This window comes from Natator depressus, chromosome 18, assembly GCF_965152275.1.
Source record: "Natator depressus isolate rNatDep1 chromosome 18, rNatDep2.hap1, whole genome shotgun sequence".
Lineage (NCBI taxonomy): Eukaryota > Metazoa > Chordata > Testudines > Cheloniidae > Natator > Natator depressus.
The window spans coordinates 7,900,894-7,924,895 of NC_134251.1; the positions used below are offsets into that span (position 1 = coordinate 7,900,894).

Sequence of the window (24,002 nt, forward strand, 5' to 3'; positions counted from 1 at the left end):
CTTGAATCTGCCCCTGAACTTTGGGGTGCTTAGCCAATCCTTGCCCACGGCTGTGATGGTATCCCCCTGGAACCGAGGGAATGAGCTGAAGGTTTGTAAGCAGCTGGCATTTCCACCCTGCTCCTAAAGGAGCACATTCACACGCTGGCCCAAACTTTCCCCGCCCCTGGCATTTGCCTTTATGGTTCATTTAAACACCACCACCGCCACCACATAAATCTCAGCTCGTGTTTTGCCCTGAGCGTGGCTATGCTTAGGGATTGGCCAAGACGGATGGATGGGTGGATTGACACACAGACCCTGCCTCAAAGAAAGACTCGACCCTTTATACCTCTAAGTTGGAACTAACAGGATCCACTGGTTCTGACATCCACCGTCAGCCCAGGTTTCAGCAGGCAGACGTCCGCCGCACGAGAACGTCGCCACACCTGGCACTAACTGGCACCTCTGCTCTCAGCAGATAGGATAAGGACTAGCCAGGCCATGAAGCTGGGCTGTCCTCTCACCGGGACAGGCCATGCCTCCAAGGCGAGGAGTGAGGTTCATGGGCAGGGCAGTATGCAGAGAAACTTTTCAAAGTGATCAGTTCTGTGTGGGTAAACAAGGGACTTCCCTCTCCAGGACTGTCAATCCTGCACGTGTTCCTCTACTCACTCCCCATCCATGGGCCCACCAAGCCGCATCAACTCCTGCTGGCAGTGTCCAAGCTGGCCATCCATCAGTACAGGAGGCGGGAGATGGATGGGGGTCAGTCTTCTGCGACTGTGTGGCCTTTTCCCAGCCCCTTGCCCAGGCATGCGTCCTGTAGGTAGTATCCCATCTCCTTGGACTCCTTCTCACATCAGTGGACTCTGTCTGTCGTTCTCTTCTTGGCATCCCTCAATTTGACCCCGTGACCCTCCCCCACAACATGCACAGAGTTTGTTCATTCTTTGGCCCCAGGAATCAGTTAAATTCTTGGTTCCTGGCCCCTCCCTAACCTGAGATGGGGGGGGGGTTCATTCTTTTCATGGGCTCCTCCCACCATCCCAGGATTTAAAATAGGCCAGCCCCTTTCCCCAGCTACCATATTCGTGATAAGCTGAAAACAAAATGGACCCTTTTGAAAATAAATTGTTTAAAGGCATGGAGAAAAGTCTGGGGGCTGGCTTGGGAAGCTATTTTCACCCCTCCTTTGCCTTTCGACTTACTTGTATTTTTTCTAAGCCTCTCTGTTTACCTGGCTAATAAAGCCAGCTCCATGTCACTCACTGTCTGCTGTCTGGCATACACATTTGCACCTGAGCCCAGCCCAGCCCACCTTGCTCAAATATGCAAAGCTGCTATGGAAAGCAGACACTGAATGCTCCAGCCGCCAGCTGGAAGCCTGTGCCAGTCTACCTGCCGCAGGTGAAAGTCACCTTGCCCCCAAACTCCTCAGGGAGCTCAGAGAGAGAGAGAGAGAGGCCTGCTTTGCCTTGAGCTTGTCCCAGCGTGGCAATCGTTAATCAGATTCTTCGCATTCCTGACTGCTGGCCTGTTATGGAAGAATGACCAAGGGGGCTCAAGTCAGCCGGGACTGGCAGCCAGACATGCAGCTCGCTGGGAAGCTGGCACTTTCCGCAGCAGCTCTGCTCCTACTGACTTTGGCTTATAGAATCTATAAGTCCCGGCCATCCAGCCGCGGGATCCGAAAAGCCGACCGTGGAACAGGGCAGAGAGAAAAGGCTGGATCCAGAAGGGGAGGCGCAGAAGAAACGCCACAGGGACTCAGGTACAGGCAAGTCAACAGCAATGGGGTGAGGCCAAGCAGCAGCAAAGGGAATCAAGGTGCGCACCTGGGTGGGACGGTCGTGCCGGGAACGCGGGGCCCACAAAGCAGACCGCTCAGGGAAGATCAAAGGCTGCCGAAGGGGGAGGAGGAGGAGAAAGAGAAGGGAACAGAGGCTTGTCAGCTGGTCGCTGCATCACAGCCAGGCAGAAAGCAGCCTGTTTCAGAGGGAGAGGGGCAGAGTCCAGGTGTGGTCCCAAGCGCGGGGCCGATGGCGACAGCAGACGGTGCAGAGCAGGAGGTGCCAGTGGCAGGAACAGAAGCCGAGGGTAAGCGTAACGTTTGCGGTCTGGCAAGCAAACCGGACGGCTCTGTAGAGGACAGCAGGGACGCAGCCTCGCAGCAATCTGGGTTTAGCGTCAGCCTCAGGCACAATCCTTGCAGCACCCAACCAGGAAACGCTGCTGAGCTCACAGCAGCTGACAGATCCACCCCGAACACTGAGGAGGAGGAGGAGGAAGTGGGAGACATGAGTGAGAGTTTGGTTTGGAACCAGGAGGCCTGCGCTGGCCAGGAGAGGATTCAGACCCTCAATGCTACATCAGACATGGGCTTAGCCATCAACCAAAGCAATAAGAGGTCTGAGGCCTCCTACGCTTTCTCCTCTGTTGCAAAGATACAGGTGGCGGAAAACTATATTAAAGAGAGGCAGCCCAGGGAAGAAAAGCCACGGCAGTCCACATCCTCTGCTACTAGCCTGCGAGGCAAGGTCTATGACTACTACATCCAGTCCACCTCGCAGTCTGTGTCGAAGGAGCGGTCCTGCTCATACACCGGCTCACTCTACGACCCTGACCAAATCCGTGACGAGCTAAGTGAATATGAAACTTGGCTGCGCATGTCTACACCCCAAGAACCAGCCAGGGAGTCGGCAGTGGGCGATGAAGACCAAGCGTCACCAACAGCAAACACCCCACCCATCTCTCCCAGTCTCCTGCCTTCCAGACATCCCACAGAGAGTGGGGAGCCTGCAGACGGGGGTGGTGCATCTGATCCGGGCAGCTCCTTCTCACCCGCCCAGAAGACAGCTGAACCAGAACGCAGGTTGGGCAGGAAAGAGAGTTTCCACCAAATTGCAAATAACCCCGAACTTCAGGTGCAGATGGAAGGGTTTGGGACTTTGACACCAGCTGGCAGAAGATCTGACTCAAGCACTCCCCCCACTAGTCCTCTCCACTCCGGCTCCGTCGTTTCCTGGGTGGACTCATTTCACAGGCTCCAGCCTCATGCAAGCAACGAACCCAGAGTGGAACTCATTGCTGGTGCCAACTTCTTCAAAGTCCCATTAAGCTTGCAGTCCGACGTGGACATCCACCTGGATTTGGGGAACTGCTATGATGTCCTGTGCATGGCCAAGAAGCAGAAAGTGGACAGGCTCCAGGAGGCAGCTTATAAGGTCATGAGCGACAATTACCTCCAGGTCCTGAAGAACCCGTCTATCTACGGGCGCCTCAATGCCAGGGAGAGGGAGCTGATCCTCCTGAGGAGGATGAAGGGCAGGAAGTACGTCACTGTGGCGGACGTCAGCACACAGGAGCGGAGCTTGCACACCAGCAGGCTCTGTTACTATGATAATGAAGACGACGTCTGGCACCCGCTGTCCTATATGCCAGTGGAGGCGGTTTCTAGGGGGTGCGCCGTCTGCAGCATGTTCAATTACCTCTTTGTGGTGGCTGGCTGCGAAGGGGTGGGCCAGCACCAGAAGCCTTCCAACAGGGTCTTCTGCTACAACCCCCTGACCAATATCTGGCAGGAGATCTGCCCACTGAACCAAGCCAGGCCTCATTGCAAGCTTGTCGCCTTGGATGGGTGCCTGTATGCGATTGGGGGAGAGTGCCTCTATACTGTGGAGAGGTACGACCCCCGCCAGGACCGGTGGGCCTTCACCGCGCCGCTGCCCAATGATACCTTCGCCGTGGCCCACACCGCCACGGCGTGCGACGGGGAGATTTATGTGACCGGGGGCACACTGCGCTACATGTTGCTCCGGTACGTCAGCCGGTCGGACAGCTGGAAGGTCAGCATCGCCGGCGGGAGCAAGGACCGGACCACCGAAATGGTCACCGCCGGGGGCTTCATCTACCGCTTTGACCTCAACCGCAGCATGGGCATCAGTGTCTACCGCTGCAGCCCGAAAGCCAAGCTGTGGTACGAGTGCGCCACCAAACGCACGCTCTTCCCGCCCTGCTTCCAGTGCGCCGTGGTCGAGAACCTGGTCTACTGCATCAGCCGCCAGTCCAACATCAGGTTCCTGGCTGACTACGTCTCGCCGCGCTTCGGAGTCAAGGAGTTACAACTCTTCCCTTCCCCCCAAGGGACCCTCTTCCCCGTCGTCCTGGTGCTGCCAGACAGAGGCACGGTGCAAACAACGGTCTGATGGGAAGCTAAAAAAAAAAAAAAAAAACCCTGATTCTTCTCTCTTCTTTTGTCCTGTGCTCTCGGGCCAAAGGCAGCTCCCAGAGCCTGAGCCACAGAACTCAGAGCCTGGTCAAATCCGGACTTCCCTGAAGTCCAGGGATATTCACTTCCACGGATCTAATTCAGCCCATTATGGAGATGATCCAACTGTGGCATTTGCATCCAAACTTGCAGGGGGGCTTTTATCCTTGGTTCAAGCCCTTCTCTACTTAAAAAGCAGCCGGCGGCCATGCAGGCCCTGGAGGGTGGGGAGGAACAAAGCAGGCTAACTGTATATTTCCATTGCTAGCAAATGCCTTCCACTAGCCGTTCCCGTTCATCTGCCACAGAAGATGCAAATAGCGGGTGCATTGGGTGGGTGCCTTTCTTTTGTGGATCTTTAAATGCCTGTAAATGTGGGTGCAAATTAAATGCAGGCCTCAGGCTCCTGGGAAGTTGCCACAGGGGAGCAAAGTTTGGGACACCTCTACAGTAATTTTCCACTGTGCCTGGTGCAGTACATCGCTATGCCTTACAGGCAAGGGGTGTTTATTATGTACCAGAAAGACAGTTGCAAAGGGAGCTCCCTGGAGGTTTTTCAAGTGTGCGGGTGGAGAGAGGGAGTCTGAAAGGGACAGCATCCAGACTGTGTCATTTCCACCAATGCCATGCCAAGGACTTCAGCTGCCTGCGAGGGCTGGAACTGAGGCAGGGTATGGCCATAGGCATCATCACCTAAAGCAAGCAGCTGAGCGGCGAGCCCCATGTCCCCGTGTCGGCAGCCCCAGCAGGGAGGCCGGGAGCTGAATGGGCTGCGGCTGCGGAGCCAGCTCAGGGCTGTGGCACCCTGGCAGGGCATCAAGGGGGGAGCTGGCATTGTTTATGCCCAGGCCATGATCATTCAGCGAGTAAAGAGACAACTTCAGCCTCCGCCAGGCCTGCCAAGATGGCGCTTTCCAACAGCACGGTACATTTTTGAACGGCTAGAGAACTGGGCCGCTTCCAAAAATAGCCCCAGGTCCCAGCCCACACTGAATGCAGTTGCAGTTTCCATGGCAAACGTCAGTGAGGCGAACTTTGCCCCAGCTACTGAGCGAAGCACGGAGATCAGCTACCTGCTCTGGGCCTGGTTCACAGCTGTCCCGCGGCCCCTTTGCGCTGGCTATGAAAAGCAGCAGCCCAGCCCCTCAGCGCACAAGGCTTTTCTTACAGCTGTCTGTGCTCCCCCCTCCTCCTCCTCAGCAAGAGCTCCAGGTACAAGGGGCATTCCGGGCGTGGCTGGGGGAAGGACGGGGGTGTGGCTGGGGTAGGTTTCTGTCCTGGGGATTCCCTGCTTGCCATAATGGATATAAGGCAACTGGGTAAAAGTTAAGAATCCACTAGCAGGCACTTGGGTCCAAACCAACCCCTGGCAGCCACAGAATCTGGGGGGACGTATGCCCCCTCAACTCTCTTTAGCCCCTACCCTCATTGCCTTCATATTTAAAAAAAACCCTCTGCTGCATTGATTATTATTGCGATGTCTTTATATTACAGTAGCACCTAGCGTCTCCAGTCTGGATCAGTCCCCACTGATGTACAGCTGCGTAAGGCTAACTGTTGTGCTTTGGTCAAGTCATTTAACTGCTCTGTGCCTCAGTTTCCCCATCTGTAAAATGGGGATAACGATACTTAGCTACCTTACAGAGCATTGCTAAGCTAATTCAAGTCAGTGAAGAATATGAAAGCCCTTCCGTGCAAGATGCTATCTATTTATTGAACTTAGGGATATCCAAAGCACCTCTTGCCTAGTTATCTAAATGCTACAGAAGTACAAATGTTTGGTATTAAATAAAACTAACCAAGATCGGGTGTTGTGCATCTTTTAAAATCTGTAATCGAACCTACAAGAAAGAAAAAGATTGGTAACAAGATTCTGAAGTGAGTCAGCAAATTAAAACAAGAATGTCTTTGCAAAAAGTTTTAATAGGCACAACTGCCTTAATATCTGATCCTGCAAATGGAGCCAGTGCAGCTCTCTATTGGTCAAGCAGATGCTATGGTATAAGCTGGCCAATTGTCTCAGCTCTGATTGGCTCAGGGCAAAAGGGATTTCACACGTTTTGAAGGAGGCACTGCAAGGTAAAATCCTTTAACAAGAGCAAATGAGTCCCTTAACATAAGGGCTGGGACCAAGGTGTGACGTTGCACCCCATAATGCTTTATAGAAATATGCTTAGGAGTGTAAATATGACATAACTGGAATATGTTTTATCCTACTTATGCCATGTAACATATCTTTGCAAAGGTTATGTTCTGCTATTCATCCTATTCATGTGCATGTATCATTTTTATATCTGAAGTTAGGGGCGTTGGCTCTATGCTTTTATTTGAAATGTTTGCTGTAGAAAGCACCTAAGGCAGATTTGATCAACATAGTGTGAGGGGGTTATTCAAGTAAATGGAAGTACTTGGCTAACAATGGACCTTGATAGACGCCAATCCACATCTGAGCTTTCCTGAGAATGTTCCTAAACTTAATTTCCCCAATACCAATTTCTCCCTACTGTTACTCACGCCTTCTTGTCAACTGTCTGTAATGGGTCACTCTCTTACCACTTCAAAAGTTATTTTTCCTCCCTTGGTATCCTGCTGTTAATTGATTTATCTTGTTAGACTGACCTCACACTTGGTAAAGCAACCCCCTATCCTTTCATGTATTTATACCTGCTCCAGTATTTTCACTCCATGCATCTGATGAAGTGGGTTCTAGCCCATGAAAGCTTATGCCCAAATAAATTTGTTAGTCTCTAAGGTGCCACAAGGACTCCTCGTTGTTTTTGTAGAGAACTAAGTCATTCATGGACATGTGACTTGGCCATGTGACTCCAAAACTCCATCTTGTAGAGGGGATTCTACACAGGGGGAGGGAGGTGTTTAGACCCACAAGAAGAAACTATATAAAACCTTGGGAGACCCCTCCATTTGGTCTTCAGCTGGCTCAAGAGATAGCCTCTCCACCCCCAAAGGATACCTGAAAGATACTGGAACGAAGGACAGTAACCACAGGGGTGTGAGTGATTACTGGACCCAGACTAGAAGGAGGCTAGTCTGTAAAAGAAGCTTATTGAAACATCTCTGAGGGTGAGATTTTATCTGTATTCAGTTTTCTTACTGTATTAGGCTTAGACTTGCGTGTTTTATTTTATTTTGCTTGGTAATTCACTTTGTTCTGTCTGTTATTACTTAGAACCACTTAAATCCTACTTTTTGTATTTCACAAAATCACTTTTTACTTATTAATTAACCCAGAATATGTATTAATACCTGGGGGGGAGGGGCAAACAGCTGTGCATCTCTCTCTGTCAGTGTTATAGAGGGAGAACAATTTATGAATTTACCCTGTATAAGCTTTATACAGAGTAAAACGGATTTATTTGTGGTTTGGACCCCATTGGGAGTTGGGTATCTGAGTACTGGAGACAGGAGCACTTCTTTAGCTGTTTTCATTTAAGCCTGCAGCTTTTGGGGGGACGTAGTTCAGACCTGGGTCTGGGTTTGCAGCAGGCTAGAGGGTCTGGCTCAAACCAGGCAGGGCACTGAAGTCCCAAGCTGGCAGGGCAAGCAGGGGCAGAGGTAGTCTCAGCACATCAGGTGGCAGTCCCCAAGGGGCTTTCTGTGATCCAACCCATCACACACGGAAAAGAAACTTTAGGAGTAAAATTAAAGGTGTGAATTTTATCACAGTCATGGAGGAGGAGAACCAGGGAATGGTGATATTAAAGATATCAAGGGCTGATCCAAAGCCCACTGCAGTCAATCAAGAAAGCGTGCCTCCCAGCAGAGGTAGACAGATGTGTGCTAGCTTCACTCAAGCTATTGGGCTAAAAATAGCAGTGTGGATGAGGCAGCTCCAGTTGCGGTTTGGACTAACTAACCCCTCAGGTCCAAGGGGTCAAACAAAGCATTCCGTTCAGCCCCAAATTAAATCTTTCCATTTTGAACCTTTTTGAGAAGACAATTAAATTGAAGCAAATTTCTAAACAAAAAGTTGCTTCGATTCGAAAAATCAAAATGTTTGATTTTGAAAATTTAAATCCTGGGATGGTGGGAGGAGCCCATGAAACAACCAAACAAAACAGTTGTAATTTTCGAGGGGGGGGGGGTCGGCTGAAACAATTCAGCAAAATCAACATGGGTTTGCAACATGTTTTGGCGCTGCTGAATCTGCCTTTTTTCTTGCACAAAAACCCCCCCAAAAAACCGAAACACAAAGTTTGGCCAACAATGTCACCCAGCTCTAGTCAACAGTTCATGACCCTGAACTAATGCTAACAAATGTGATAGTCGATATGGGTTCTTGATTGTGCGTGGGGTGTTCTGGGTCCTACAGAATGGTTCACACAGCCCTCGTGTGAACCCAGGGATCCTGACCAAAATTCCAAGTTGGGTTATACAATTATGTCGCTCAAAATTTCCCCTATCCTTTCAGTTGTATAAATTATTCTTCATTATTCTTCTGAAACTACTACACAGCATTGTTATTGGCTGTCAAACAGCTGCCACGCTCAATCTCAGAGGTGGCTGCATTTCCATGGTGTGCGGGGGGGGGGGGGATCTCCGGTATGTGCCTTACCTGGCTCACAATGGAGGGGGTGCTGAGGATTAACGAAAGCTTATAAAGTGCTTAGTGATCAAAAAAATGATGGTGCTGTGAGGCACAAAGTATAATTATGTGTTACTCGCTTTTGATCTCAGTATATTTGACCCAAGGTTAATGTTCTTTAAAGGTACATTTTACGGGTGTGAATGTGGAAATATCCTCGATGCAGGTTTTAATTTTTAAACTCATTCATGTCAATTTTACAAAGATTATTACTGTGTAATCACATGCCCTATTACGATATCCTTATTACTGTAAATGCCCCCAAATGGCATAATTAAGATCCATAACCTGCCACAATCATTACTGTGCTTTCCATCCATCCTGGGTGTTTCAAAATACAGTTTTGTCAAAGCACCAAAAGCAATTAATCAGGAGTGCACAGTAAGTGATCACAAGTTTTTAATTTGCAGGGAGGCCTAGTGTTTTTTGAGCGTGCATGAGGCCAAACTGTTCCAAAGTCCACAGTGTGTGGGGGGGGAGGAGGAGGGAGGGGGTGTCCATTGACTTCAGTAGGTTTTGGATCGGCCCCTAAAAGAGGATAGCGAAGTGCTCTCCAGGGCCTTGATCCTGCAAACTTTTCTACACGTGCTTGTTTTTTTACACATACGAGTAGGCCCCTTGATTTGAAAGGAGCCCCACGCATGCGTAAAGTTAAGTGTCAGCAAGAGCAAGGCCCATATGTCTGCAGGGTGTAAATGCAAAGGAGGACAACTATTGACAATGCAGTGGAAACAACGAAGAATAGTGGGATCATAGAATCATAGAATCTCAGGGTTGGAAGGGACCTCAGGAGGTCATCTAGTCCCACCCCCTGCTCAAAGCAGGACCAATCCCCAACTAAATCATGAATGAAACCAAGTAAAGAATCATTGAGGATGAAATGTTGGGTTTAAACCAACGTTCAACTATTGGGGGTTAGGCTAGGGTGACCAGATGTCCCAATTTTATAGGGACAGTCCCGATTTTTGGGTCTTTTTCTTATATAGGCTCCTATTACACACACACACACACCCGTCCCGATTTTTCACACTTGCTGTCTGGTCACCCTAGGTTAGGCAGAGATTTCACCAGGGGCAGGTTTCCCATAACTGCCTAAATCGGCATTTCATGCACATTCCTCTAAAGCATCTGGTAGCAGCCTTTCTCTCAGGGTCTGGTCCAGTATGGAAATTCCGATCAAAAACCAGCCTAACCAGGAGATCTATTATGCTGTACATAAATCTCTTAAGAGATGAGCCAGTGGCTTGGGCACTAGCTTGGGACATGGGGACCTGGAGTCAAGTCCCTGCTCTGCCACAAACGTCCTGTGTGACCCTGGACATGTCACTTAGCCTCTCTGTGCCATCTGTACAATGGGGTTAATAGCCCTTCCCTACCTCAGAGGGGCCATGTGAGGATAGATACATTACCACAGTATCTGAGCACCCACAATCATTCATGAGAAACAGAGTAGTACCTTAGATAGATTTAGTTTAAAACCACAAAACAGCTTTGGAGACCATGGCAGAGAGAGGCTAATGGATTGTTCCCATCTCCAGTTTGTATGAGAGCGAGGGACTAATGGCTTTGACTAGAAGCCAGGCAGATGATGGGAAATCTCCCCTCCTCCCACCCATGCACTCTCCAAATTATTAGTCATTCTGTTTAGCTTGGGGTGACATTTGTAAGATGAGGCGCATGAGGGACGTTCTGTGTCTGAGTACGGGCTGTTCTGAAGGCACCTGGCTGCTGTGGGACGCTGGGCAGATGTCAGGTAACCATGTTGACTTAGCCCTGCTCAAAAAGCACCTGTGCCCTTGTGATCTAAATGGCTTTTGGGTGTGGGTGTCTGTGTGGGTGTGTGCGTGGGTGCGTCCCTTGCTACAGGCTGCGTCAGAACCAAAGACAAAACAGCAGCTGCCTCCAGGAGACAGGGAGAGGCCTGGAAATTTAGAGGCACAGAAAACAAATGTCATACTGAAGCAGAAATTGCTCAGGTACCACAGTGCATCCGGCACTAACAGCCACATGGGAGCCTTCTGAAAAGGAAATGAAAAGCTGGTACCCATAACCTGATGGCTTTTAGCAGCACATCAAGTGACATGAAGGAGGAAGCCATGACTCATGGACAGGCAATGCAGCAGCACTGGTGAAACACGGAGGGGACCTCAGGTACAAGGTGTAACGGGCAGCTAGAAGTGTGGGATTCTGGGGTCTGATTTTCAGGGGTGCTGAGCATCCACAACTCTCATTGAAATCAACAGGAGCAGCTGGTGCTCAGGCCTTTGCACATCCGGCCCCAGGTTCTTGAGATGATGTTGTCGGTGCTCAGAAGTTCATTGGGGTTTGCAACATGGGAGTTGTCTTGTTACGAGGGTTTTTCATTCACACGGATTAGATTGCCATTTGCAGAACAATCTCACCAACGTATGTGAAAAGATCAGAAGACAAATAGCCATGGGAGACCATGTATCGAAGTGCAGAGGCTTGCAAATATACAGTTCTATGCCCATAATCAATAGCTGAATATCTTAATGAAATTCCAGCATGTGCATCCCAGAATGACAAAACACCCCAAACAAGTTTAAATAACAATAAATAGTGAAATAACACAATAAACCCAGCCAGGCTGAGAGAGATGATCACATTAAAATGTCAGGCCGATTACAAGAAGAAAATCAATCCCTCCTATCTGCGCAAGGAAAACATTATGTGATTTGAGAGATATTTCTACTTCAATAATACACATAATTGTATTCCCCAGCCGCCCTGTCCATCAAAGCTGCAGCCAGCTCTTTTCAGCTGGGCAGTCTCAAGGTGATGCCCAGTGTGGAGGGAGATCACTTCTGCTTCTATCCATCAAACAGGATTTTTAGCAAGTCCCCACTGTGCACTTAGGGATACACACAGCGACTCCGTGGGTGCTCCAGGACTGGAGTATCCATTGGGGGGGGGAAGTGGGTGCTGAGCACCCACCAGCAGCCCTCCTATCAAAACTTCCCCCCCCCAGCACCACCTGCCCAGCAGCGGGCCCCACCAATCAGCACCTCCCCACTCCTCCCCACTCCTCCCACCTGCCACAATCAGCTGTTTTGCGGCGTGCAGGAGGCTCTGAGGGGGAGAAGGGAGGAGCGAGGATGTGGCGCGCTTGGGGGAGGGGTGGAATGGTCAGGAAGAGGTGGGGCGGGGTGGAGCATTGGGGGAAGGGGTGGAGTAGGGGCAGGGCCTGGGGCAGAACAGGGGTCGCACACCCCCCAGCACATTGGAGAGTCAGCGCTTGTGGCCAAGATAGCCATAAAATCAGGTCCCAAGGTCATGCTGGCAATACTGAAGGCTCAGTAAAAGAGACCGCTCAGAAAAAAAGAGAGAGAGACCAATCCATAACTTTGCCCAGAACTCAATCCAGACCTTTACTGAGGTTAGACTCAGTGACAGATTGATTCTTTCTGTTGCCCATGGCTGCCACTAACAGGTGTCAATGGCTGAGCGCACACTGGAATTCTCCATTGTTCTCACTGGGAGCTGAACATCTGCACCTACGAGTGTCACATCTGCCCACCCTTCGTCATGTACAGATCTGGACTGGCTACAGAGTTTGCTTATATCCACCAGATACGCTCGTTATAGGATCCTTTAGTGCTCTGCCAGGTATGACCGAGGTTAGTTTAAATAAGGTATTTTGCCACACCGTGCCACCTAATGACGGAACAGGGCAATACAATGTTAGCATTCCAGTCCATCTCTCCCTTTAAGTTCGATGTTCCTACCATTTACACGATTGACACTATCACACCATCTTTCAAGTTCAGTACGTATCAGTCTGTTAGGTGTCCCTGACCGGACATGAGGCTTTTTGCACACCCTGTGCACGGAGGCTGGAATATGTCCCTCTTCGGCTACGGCTACACGACACAGCTTTTAGCAACACAGCCGTGCCACTACCGCCGTGCCACTAAAAGGCACGCGCTGTAGCTGCTGTTTGTCAGCAGGAGAGAGCTCTCCCGCCGACAAAAAACTTCTGCCCCCCACGAACAGCAGCGGCTTTGTTGGCAGGAGAGTGCTGCTGCCCACGAAGCCCTGTTCACACCGGCACTTTTCATTGGTAAAACTTTTGTCGGGTGCGGGGGGTGTTTTCTTCACACCCCTGAACGACAAAAGTTTGGCGGACGAAGTGCCAGCGTAAACAGAGACTTAGCTTAGGAATTCTCTTTCCTGGCCTCAGGGCTTTTATGATAATAACTTTTAACACTCACGTGTCTGTTTGCGGTTTCTAAGCTAGTTTCAGGTTTTTCAAGTTTGTCAAGTTGCTGTAGCGTAGTGGTTTTCAACCTGTGGTCCCCAGATCCCTGGGGGTCCACAGACTATGTCTAAGGGGTCTGCAAAAGGTTGTCCTTACCATAGAACAGTGGTTTTCAACTGTGTCTAAGATTTCCAAAGGAGTCCACATCTCCATTTGAAATTTTTTAGGGGTCTGCAAATGAAAAAAAGGTTATGAACCACTACCCTAGATTTTGCTGTTTCACCACTTCAGACTGTTTTGCTATTTGAATAACTGTGTGTAGGGTTACGTCTCTTTTTAATTTGAGCTGCCGTGAAAGGTTTTTATCTGGTAGCCAGCCTGTCTCTGATATTTTCATGTTTTACATTCCCCAAAATCAGTTTTCTGGCCGTGTATGCTCCGCTCTTATAAAAAACATTCAGTAGTTTTCCCTGGTCCTTGAATTCGCTGCTGAAAACATGCTCTTTCATAAATCACATTTCTCTGAGGTATAAATTGTGCATCAAATATAGCCAGGACCCTTTCATAGTCATTTGTGACTATCTTCAGTCAAAGACAAAGGATTTAAAGATATGCCCTGCTTGTTTCTCCATAGCATATATTAAAAGATACCTGTATATCTCCAGTTTCTTAGTGGAGCTTAGTAGCAATGTGAAACCTTGCAAAAATATCATTCCTAGTCTGTCCATTCTGAAGGTTTGTCAAAGCTGAAGATCTCTGGGGCATGTTGGTGACCTCCTTAGTTTACTTCTGACAACGTCATGTACTTCTGTACCAGATATGGACCGACTACAGAGCTTGCTTATACACACCGGATGCACTCGTTATAAGATGCTTTCCCAGGTATGGCTGAAGTTTGCTTAAATAAGGTATTTACACACAGTGCCACCTAGTGGCTGAACAGTGTAATACAATTTAGCATGCAATTACACCTCACCATCTGACCATAAGAATGAGAAGAAATAACACTTGCCTTCATCCCTTGTAGCTTACTCCAATTGCTCAGGGAGTAGAGAGACCATCCACTGAGCCCTAACACAGTACCAGGCTCAGTCAGACTCAAACAATCATGGAAACATTTTCTGGGAAATCTTTTGCCTAACCTTTTTCCCCTCTCATCACTGCTGGATGTCACCCCCTTGTTTAATGATGCCTTAAGGCTTCTCCCATCATTTGCATGGATTAATCCATTGCAGGTTAAGGTAACATGTCCTCATTATTTTGCATCTTCACATGCCTTTGATCTTCCAGATAATGACCATAACAAGATAAAGAAATATCTTGAGAAAAGCCTGTTATTACAGGAGTTGCACATGGATATTGCAAATCCTACATCTTTAGATTAGTATTCACTTTTTTGGGTACATCTGGGAACCAAACTTCTGAGGTTTGCCTATTACCAATCAGTGCCTTGCTGCAAAAAACAAACAAAAAACAAAAAAAAACGAAGCACTCCTTAATTCTCCAGCATACACAAGTGGCTCACAAGCCTCTGTCACTCGGTTGATGCTCCCTTTCAGATCTGCGGATCTGGATAAAATTATGGTTTTTGTAAGCATAGTGCCACTGTAAAAGGCACTTGGGATCAGTAAAAGAAATACAAATGCTGGAATGGCTTCAGAATCCAGGTTCCTTTAAAAGGCCACTATAGGATAGATTCTCCTTTTAACCTTTGTGCAACTTCCATTAACAATAATGATGGGAGCTACATGTGCTCACGGAAAGGGGAAAGTGAACGAACATACATGATGGTGCCAGGGACAGAAAGCCCCGGGAATAGTTTTTCAGCCTTAGCTAAAGGGAAGTGGATTAGAACTAGACATGAGCACAAGCGTCAACATTTGGGCTTGGTTCCATAGGCCTGCCAACCCCAGGCTTTCAAAAAGCCAGGCGTCAGGCCCCCCAGATCAAAAGATTGCCTTAAAAACCATGATATTTAATATATTTTGAGTTCTTTTTATGTAGCTTCTGTTTTTTAAATCTTTAGGGTGCACTTGAATCATATTTTTACCCTGCAATCATGAGAATTAGTAGCTTCCTTTTTTTAAAAAATGAAAGCTGAGGTTCTCACATATCACGTGACTCCAGGAGGTGGGGCTGCAAGGAACCCCCCAAATATCACAAGACCCACGATAAACATCATGAGATTTCGCAACATTATTTATTTCCATAAGGATCCATAAATTCAGTAGCGTGTATAAGGTATCTGAGTCTGCAGAACAGAGCTGGGAATGCAATTAAAAAAGGTTTCCTGATGGATTCCTCTGGCCTTACTCCTACAGCGTATGTCTACACAGCAATCAGGACAGCATGTGTTGGCAAACCCAAGCTAGCTTTGAATGATAGCAGTGTAGCCGTGGTGGTATGGAGTAGCCACGCAGGTAAGTACCTATCCCATGACACCCCCCATGCTACCATGACGTCACTGTTATTTTTAGTGAGCTGGGACGGGGATCAAAGCTAGTGCAGGTCTGACTACCGTGCTGCAATCACATCTCCCAATCACTGTGTTGACATACCAACAGACTGAAATTCATCCATTTGCGAAGGACCAGCACAAAGGCCTGTGTGCCCCAGTGAAGCCCTATTTCGAGGCCTTGAATGGCACTTAAGTCACATAGGCCTTGTGTCAGCTTTGACTCTGCACAGGGGTCCATTTCCCTGTACATGCCGAGCAAGAGGAACTGGGACGGGCAGCTCTGCTCACTGCTGGGCGGCGCCACCTCCTGGCCGTTCTGGGAATGAGCTGATTCCAAGCCGACGCCCCTTCCTGCAGTTTCACTCCATCACTCTCCGTCTCTCTCTCTCTCTCTCTCTCTGTCTACGGCCCCTCGCTCGCTCCAGGAATCGAGTTGCCAACCCACCAGGATTCTCCAGGAATTAAAGATTAAAGATAATATCATGTGATGAAACCGCCAGGAATTCGTCCAACCAAAGTTAGTAACCCTATCCAGTAGCTGCTGGTTCTCCTTTGTGACTGAGCCCTCCGGCCAGCTCACTAAGTAGCTTCCCCTTCCGGCAGGGAGTCCTTCAAAGTCTTCCTGTTCAAGCGGCATCAGGCAGGCCTCACACCCACCGCCCTGACCCTGTCTCTCCTGCAGTGACCCAGGCAGTCTTCGAATTCACTGCCCCAAACAGTACCCCTCGGCAGTGGTTGGTAGGGGAACCCAGGCCTGCCCTCTTCTCTGGGTTCCAGTCCAAGGCCATTTACCAAGCAGCCAAGATCTGCAGCTTCCCTAACCTTACTGGTCTCACCGCTGGACTTCTTCCTACCTCGCTTCCACTCTTCCTAGTCAGACCCCTCTCCCCTAAGGCTCACTTGGTCTCAGGGATTCATATCCCTGAGTCCCTCTCCCTTCCCTCAAGGAAACTAAATATTTTGCGGAGACACTTGTGATTTGCGGTGGCTTTTCATGTCCAAATTGCCTTCCATTTTCTTTTAAACCATCCAGACACATTTGAAAGTGGTCAAAAATTCAAACAATTTTGTCAAAGCAAAACATTTTGTTTGACTCCAAATGATTTTTTTTTTGATTTAGCAAAAATTACCAATGCACCAAAAAATCTGTTATGTACCCGGCGCTCAGAGAGCGGGCACCATGTAAGGATCTACCGAGTAGAGAATGGAAAGGAGTCCAAGTAAAAGCTTGGGACAGAAACTCTGCTGGCATAAGTTGGTGTAACCTCAAGGAAGTCGATGGAAATGCGCTGAATTATACCAGTGAAGGGTCTGGCTGCCTGTGCCCCTTTCTGAAAGGGCAAGATGGTACCTCCCACCAGCAAAACCAGTACCCAGCTTTGACATAGGCATGGTTCAGAGTTCACTGAAACGGTGCAGCTCCAGGTCTAATCAATCCCCGGCCAATACACGCCTCAGATGACCCACAAGACCATCCTTTAGCAGGGTGACAGAGGTGAGCTCATGTTTCCAGGCTGGGCTGGAGGTTGAGTTTATTCAGCTAGAAGAGGCAGGTGGGATTAGGCTTTGAGCCTAGCCGCACTGCACTGCTGAATGGCATCACCACCTAAGTAACGGCAGGTTAAACGTCACAGGCCAGAGCGAGCCCAGAAGTGCTCTGGGGACGTCAGCCAGCTCCTTGCAAGCATGGAGAGGTCAGCGTTAATGAAAGATGCTATCGGGGAGCCGGCTTGCAGCCAGACAAACATAATTAGCAGTATTTGCGGAAGATGAACCTTGGCAGGCGACAGGTGGGGAATGGAATCAGCAGGGGGAGAGGAACATGTCCCCTTGTGATAGTTTTGGAACAAACAGAGCCATTTGGAGGGCTTCCAAGCCAGAACAGCAGCCTTGTGAATGACTATTTAATTAAAATCTGCACAGAGTTTGAAGGGAGACAGGCTCAGAGTGAATAAGCACGGCAATGAAATATGCCCAGACTCCAGCATAAAGTTCCCCTTTTCATGCTCTGGCCTTTGCTTAAGCCATTGATGGCTTTTGATTCACTAGCTACAGCAAAGACAGAGCATTCGCCGAACCCTATTTCAATCCCGCTGGGAGTTTTTCCAGGGGTTATAGCCATGTGATAGTTTAGAATGTGTCAGTGATGGCATCATAAACACATATCAGAAATACTATAAAAAAAATCCACCCCTGGCTGGAGTTGGCCATCTGAGGGCTCAGACCAAAGGAGAATTTTCTTCCCCACCAAATAAAATCAATACGGTCATTTTTAACTCACAGGAAACCCAGAAAAAAAAAAAGAAAAGGAGGACTTATGGCACCTTAGAGAAAAAAGATCTTGAACAGCTCCAGAGAGTGTTGTCTTTGTCTCTTCTTTTGCATGACTCAAAAATGGCTTTAGCAACAGGGCAGATGTGGAATCCCATTGCATGCTCCAGAAATTATGTCCTTCCCCTGCACAGCTGAAACTCACTGTCAGGTCCTGCGGCCGACGACATGGGGCAGCACAGATTTCTCCCCATGGCCTCCCCTCCCATCCATGGTCTCCCTGGCCAGAGTCCTGCAGTGGGTTAAACTCTTGCCATCAGCAGCATGGCTGAGGGGTGCAGTCTGGGGCCCACTGTGCCTTAGAACCTTCCTACCAAGCTCGAGCCCAGCAGGGGGCAGCGATGCTCAGCTGAGGGAATGCAGAGCCTCCCTGCAGCTTAGCCAGTCGGAGCTGTCCAGGGACGAATCTGCTGTTTTGCAGTCTCTGCAAAAGCTTCCCTTTAATCGCTGCAGCTTTACAATTCGATCTCCTTTTGGGTGCTTAGACAAATAATCTTGTCATCTCTTTCATCATTGCAAAAGGCTTCCGCTTAAATCCCTTCCTTACCTTTCCATTCTCTTCCCCCTTCTGGGGAGGCAGGAGCCGGTTTTAAATATATGCCTGAAGCACGAAGGTGGTGGAATGGGGTGGGGGGCAGGGAACACACCAGACAAGAGGACTGGGTGACTCAGGGGCTGGGTCGTGGGGAAGAGAGATGAGGTCGTAGGTCCAAAGACAGCTCCTGCTCTGAAGTGATGGGTTGTTACTATCTGATCGTGCACCAAGCTGGGTCCCAGTGGAGATGCGTCCACGAGGCAGGGTCACAACTGGACCGTTTGTTGTCACAGTCTCAGCCAAGTTCTGAATGGACCATGGCACCTCAACGCCCTTCTCAGCCCAGTGCAGGTTCCTCCCGGTCAGCGCTGAGGCCTATGGGGCAGCCCACGAGGCAGGCCTGTCCTGTGGCTAGATAGCCTAGGAGACAGCAAAGCCCTCTGTCAGGCAAGCACCAAATCCCCTATTAGGGTGGAAAAATGCCCTGCCCGTCAAGGCAAGGCCTGTTGTTCCCAGCGGAGCCAGGGCTGTGCTTCCTTGCCAGGAAATATAAAACGGAGATGGGAAGAGAAGAAGCAATCGCCTAATTGGAGCAGTTTGTAGCCTAAACGGGACCCCTTCATCATGGGCCCCAGTGGGAGAACAGTGAACAGAGCCTTCTCCGAGCCACTGGGAAGGCCTAGCAGTTAACATTTGGAAAGACGAGCTTGCAATGAGCACACACAGCCTAAATGAGCTCCCGGGAGAGCCACACGTGTCAGAGCCGGAACAGCTGATTTCCCTGCCACAGTCCTAGCGGGAATGCTTAAGCAAGAGGAGTGGAGGCCCAGGCAAGCCATTCATTATGGCTGCAACCATCAGGAAGAAGCTACTGGAGCAGCCCGGCTACTCCCACACGCCGGGGAGACCATAGGCCATAACGGCATGAGGGAGGTTGAAGGGGAAGACGTGCTCTCGCTGCCCCTCGCAAACACACACTTAAGCGGATATTGCTCTGTTGGGTCCTGCTCCCCCACCCACACCTTCCACCCTCCCCTCTGCACCAACACTTAAACTTCCTCTCCGCAGAAACACTCGTTCAATGCGGATGAAAGGGATGGTGGGTAAAATACAAGCCGGTCTCACCTAGAGTGAGGTAACAAGAGCTTCTCTGTGCGCTCCACTCGCTCACAAGAGTAAACCGAGCAATGGCATTCCGTAACCATCTACTTCTTACTCCACTAGGGAAAGCCAGATCCTATCGCACCCTGGCAGCACTTCCTGCCTGATCCTGGTCCCAGACCCCCTCTGCGATCCCACTCCCTCTCTCCTCAGGAGCCGACCAACCATCCCTTTAAATTCAGTCCCTCCCCTCACACTGAAGATCCAAATGGGCCGTCTGGGTGGATGTTCTATCCAAGAGTCCGAACTTCTGTGACGCTCTACATTCACCGGCAAACAATCTTCCTGGTCTTCATCCCACACCATGCCCCACTACACAATTTCGCTTAACACACATCCTATGATGTCTCCTACCACACAATTCCACGTTAACATAGTCCCTTCTCCACACACCCCAATCCTGACCATCAGCACCCTCTGCTGTCCTACTCCTGGACTCCCTGAACAACTCAGCCAATGCACCCCAATCCCGTCCAATGGCACTAAGGTCCCATGGTGACAAATGAGGTACAAGAATCCCTATAGATTAGATCATATTACAGTAACCCCTTCTGTTCCAGGGCTGGGCTCTCGGGCACCGCAATCCAGTTCCCACCTACTTTCCAAAACCAACCCCATCAAGACTACACTATCCCTCACCCCCATTACAGCAGGGAACTTTGCAACAGACAACCTGAATCCCAGTGGAGAGATCCCCAGCCCTACAAGATCCCAATAGATCTTCATAGATTGATGGGAGGGAGCATCTATGACTGTGTGGACTTAATCTGGGACAGGTATATTAACTGAATTGGAGTCAGGGAGCTTGCAGAGATGGGGAGGAGACTGTGAACTGGGTTCCAAAGAGCAAGGGGTCCGGTGAGGAAATTGGGTAAGAACCAGAGCACAGGGAGGCTTATTCAAACTGCCTCTCCCTTTGAGATTCATGGATTGCCTGTTGGTTTAGAGGTGAGAGACAGGAGGAGGGCTGGTTAACTCAGGGGGCAGATAACAGGATGCAGGGCCTTTCAAGTCTACGTTTCACCACGCCAACAGAGTTGGGTGAAATTTTCTCATCAAAATTATTTTTAAACCACACAAAACCCCCAAAACAAACCAACCAACCCCAAAATTATTTTCCACCAAAATAATTTTTTTCATTTCAGTCAAAGTTTTCCAGATTTCAACAACAACAGCGGACACCCCAAATTTTTGGAGGACAAAATGTTCTGTTTTCTGTTTTCAGAAACAAAACATCTGATACTGAAAACTGATATTTTTTTTAATCCAAAAATGGTTTTTAATTCCCAGCTCCCCCCCAAAATTTCAGGTATCAATGTTTAGATTAAAAAAAACCAACAACAAATATTTCTGCAAGACATTTAGAAAAAAATTAGAGATTTCCCACAAAAAAAATAATCATTAGCATTTTTCTATTAGCTCAGCTTTCAACACTGACAGCAGTAAGGAACTGAAATAATCTTTGCTTCCCATGTAAAAAAAAAAAAAAAAACACCTCAGTGGTTATATGCTTGTTTAGAGGAAAATATCCAGTTTGACTGGGAATCATTCTAACTGGGACCAGCCCAGACATACAAGAACCCGGACGTGTGATCAGATGTCTCGGGAGACAGTAACTAGCTTCAGCCTCTACAGCCCTTCGGAGTCGAGAGAAAAATCCATTAACATCCTGTGAATGGCCCAAGACAGATTGAAGCAGGCCATGAAAGATAACAGGCAGGACCTGGAACGGCGAAGGACTATTATTTTCCATTATGATCTCGTTAAACGCCTCTGCCAAAGAGTGAAGATTCCAGGACTAGCCCCGGGGCAGACATTTACTGATCTGCAGATGACTCGCTTGGGCAGTTAGTTTCATGCACAATTAATGCTGATTGCCTGCCATACCTATGCATCTTCACTACTGCACAATTATCCTTGAGCCTCTCTGATCAGCCAGGGGGAGTGCCAGCTGCTGGGAAAGCGGCCAACCCAGAGAAGCCCACTCTGGGATACTCAGACTGCTACCTAGGTTAGGAGAGAGGCATGTCTACAAGGGGAAGAGGCTGGCTAATGGGAGGAGAGAGCTGGCTCCATGGGGAAAGTCCATGATCTAGGATCCCATCCTTATCATCATGGTCAGAAGAGAGTGCTGGCTGCATGGGTAGAAGGTCCAGGACCCCATCTCCACAGCGTGGGTAAGAAGAGAGGGCTGACTACTTGAGGAAGCAGACAGGCAAGGAGAATCCAATCCAGGACCTCATCCCCAGAGTCTGGGTACGAGGAGAGACCTGGCTGCATGAGAAAGTGGCCTAAGAACAATCTGATGTTGGATCCTCTCTCAAGAACACAAGCAGAAGAAGAGGCTGAGTTCTTGCCTTAGAAGCTTTCCTAGATATTGTGGTTTGAAGCAGAAGCTGAACTCCGACCTCTCTGAGCATGACCACCCACTCACTACTCGCCATAACTCACATGCATGTCACTTGTGACGGGGCCTGTGCAAAGGGGAAGACCTCAAGGTGGGGGTGTGAATGAAGATACCTGCTGAGCATCTGACTTTGGCTTCCACTGGAACCTTAAGAAAGCAGAATATTTTGGCATTTGTGTGTAGGTCTCTCCCTGGCCTTAAGGAGCCATTGATGGGACCCAGGTAGTACAAGATCTAGTCTTCCCACATCCATCCACAGACTTAAGCAACATAAGAAAAGAAGCTCTCATGCTATTACACCCTCTTCCATGGCTCCACTAAAAAGAAGCCCATGAAAGAGGCAAACACAAATACAAACTCCCATTACCACACGCACCCCTAATATGCAGCTAGTCTAGGAGATGTACAAACATTCCCACAGGGACGTCCAGCCCCTCTGTGTTCCCTTAAGTCTGCAACACCACAGAACATGTCCCTGTAGCATTCCCGCTCTGGAACACAGCCCTCATCCCCCCAGAGTTTGGTTTCATTCCAACACAGTCCCCATGAGAAATCAAACAGCAGGAAAGAATTAGCCTAAAGCTCTCAGTTTAATCTCTAAAGCTCTCCAGACCATGCAGCCAGCTCATTAACGGCTGACTTTGCAGGAACCCCTTCCCTTCACACAATTCCCAGTCTGCTTGCAGAAATAAAGACTTTTGCGGACATCTGGACGTGGAAAAGCTAGTGGAAACTACAGTACTGAGAATCTGAGTTGATCTCTACGGTGACCTGCTTAGTTAGGAGCAATCTGCTGCTTCGTGGGCCCAGAGTTATGAGGGACCTAGTGATGGTGTTCTAGCTCAACAGCCCAGCATAACATGAGCCATGTAACAAAAGAACTGGTTCCAAGTGGCTCATGGCCTCTTAAAGGTACAGTTCCCCACACTAGTTTTCTGGTCACACTAGTTTTGGTGTGATCTTTTTCTAAGAACATAGAATGGCCAGGCTGGACTAGACTGGGAGCCCATCTAGCCCCATGTCCAGTCTCTGACAGCGGCCAGTACCAACTGCACTAGAGGAAGGTGCAAGAAACCCTGCAGTAGACAGTCTCCAAATGACCAATTTGCAATGATACAACTTCTATCCTCCATGAGAGCAGATACCCAGACTGGAAAGAACGACGAGCCATAATACGCCTACTTGCGCCAATGTACTTCTTAACAGAGGCGTGAACCATATCAAGTGGGTGTAACTGGGGGTGGGCCCCATCAGTGACTTGACCCAGGAATTAGACACACCAGCCAATAGATCTGCCTGTGAAGTCACATATATGACTCCTTAGCATGATCCACAGGTGAGACACAGCCCAGAGACCAGGGTGACACGCAAAACCCAGCACACCTGTATTCAGCCAGTCACGTACAAGACCCAGTGTCCCGTCAATTCTTTCTCCCTCTAACCATTCCCCTCTTGCTCCTCTGGCTTTCTCATTCTTCTCAGGTAACTGCTCCTCCACCTGCCTGACCCACTGACCTGCCCGAATCAAGATCGAGACATCCCTCAGAAGTCATCTGGTGGGACTACGTGTCCCACATCACACAAAAACCTGGATGCATCCGGAAAAATACCTTCCCGCGCCTGCCTCTGGGTAATATCTGGATATTTCTGGTGATCCCAAACAGTGCTTGTCCATACCAGTCTGGATCGTCTCTGAAAGATTCAGAAAACCTTCACCCCAGGTCTAGCACCCAGCCTGGCTCCACCAGCTCTCGGTCATGACAGGGGATGGCAAGGCCAAATCTGAGTGAGTGAGTGACATTGCAACCTGGCACACAGGCTCACAGCAGAATTCAGGTTGTCCCTCCACCCCCACCCCAGGTATGCACCTAGGTTACCTATGCCTTAATCCAGCCCTGCTCACAGGCCACATGAGAGTGTCAGTAGGATGCTGTCTCCTTTAGCTCCGCTGTCCACACACCACAACAGCCCCAGCTGCAGTAATACCGGGGTAATGCAGACACCATTCATCCCTGTACCACAGAGGTTGATTGGGTTAC

At 49.1% G+C, this 24,002-nt stretch overlaps 1 protein-coding gene across 1 annotated transcript; it reads left to right on the forward strand.

Moving 5' to 3' along the window:
* Positions 1-1,425: 1,425 nt before the first annotated feature.
* KLHDC7A (kelch domain containing 7A) lies at positions 1,426-23,484 on the forward strand. Its single transcript, XM_074975489.1, has 2 exons — positions 1,426-5,461; positions 23,446-23,484. The coding sequence occupies exon 1, from the start codon at positions 1,530-1,532 to the stop codon at positions 4,185-4,187; it is 2,658 nt and encodes an 885-aa protein (XP_074831590.1). The 5' UTR covers positions 1,426-1,529; the 3' UTR covers positions 4,188-5,461; positions 23,446-23,484.
* Positions 23,485-24,002: the final 518 nt, after the last annotated feature.

Coding starts and splice junctions, on each gene's coding strand:
- KLHDC7A (XM_074975489.1), top strand. CDS start 1,530: ATGACCAAGGGGGCTCAAGTCAGCCGGGACTGGCAGCCAGACATGCAG.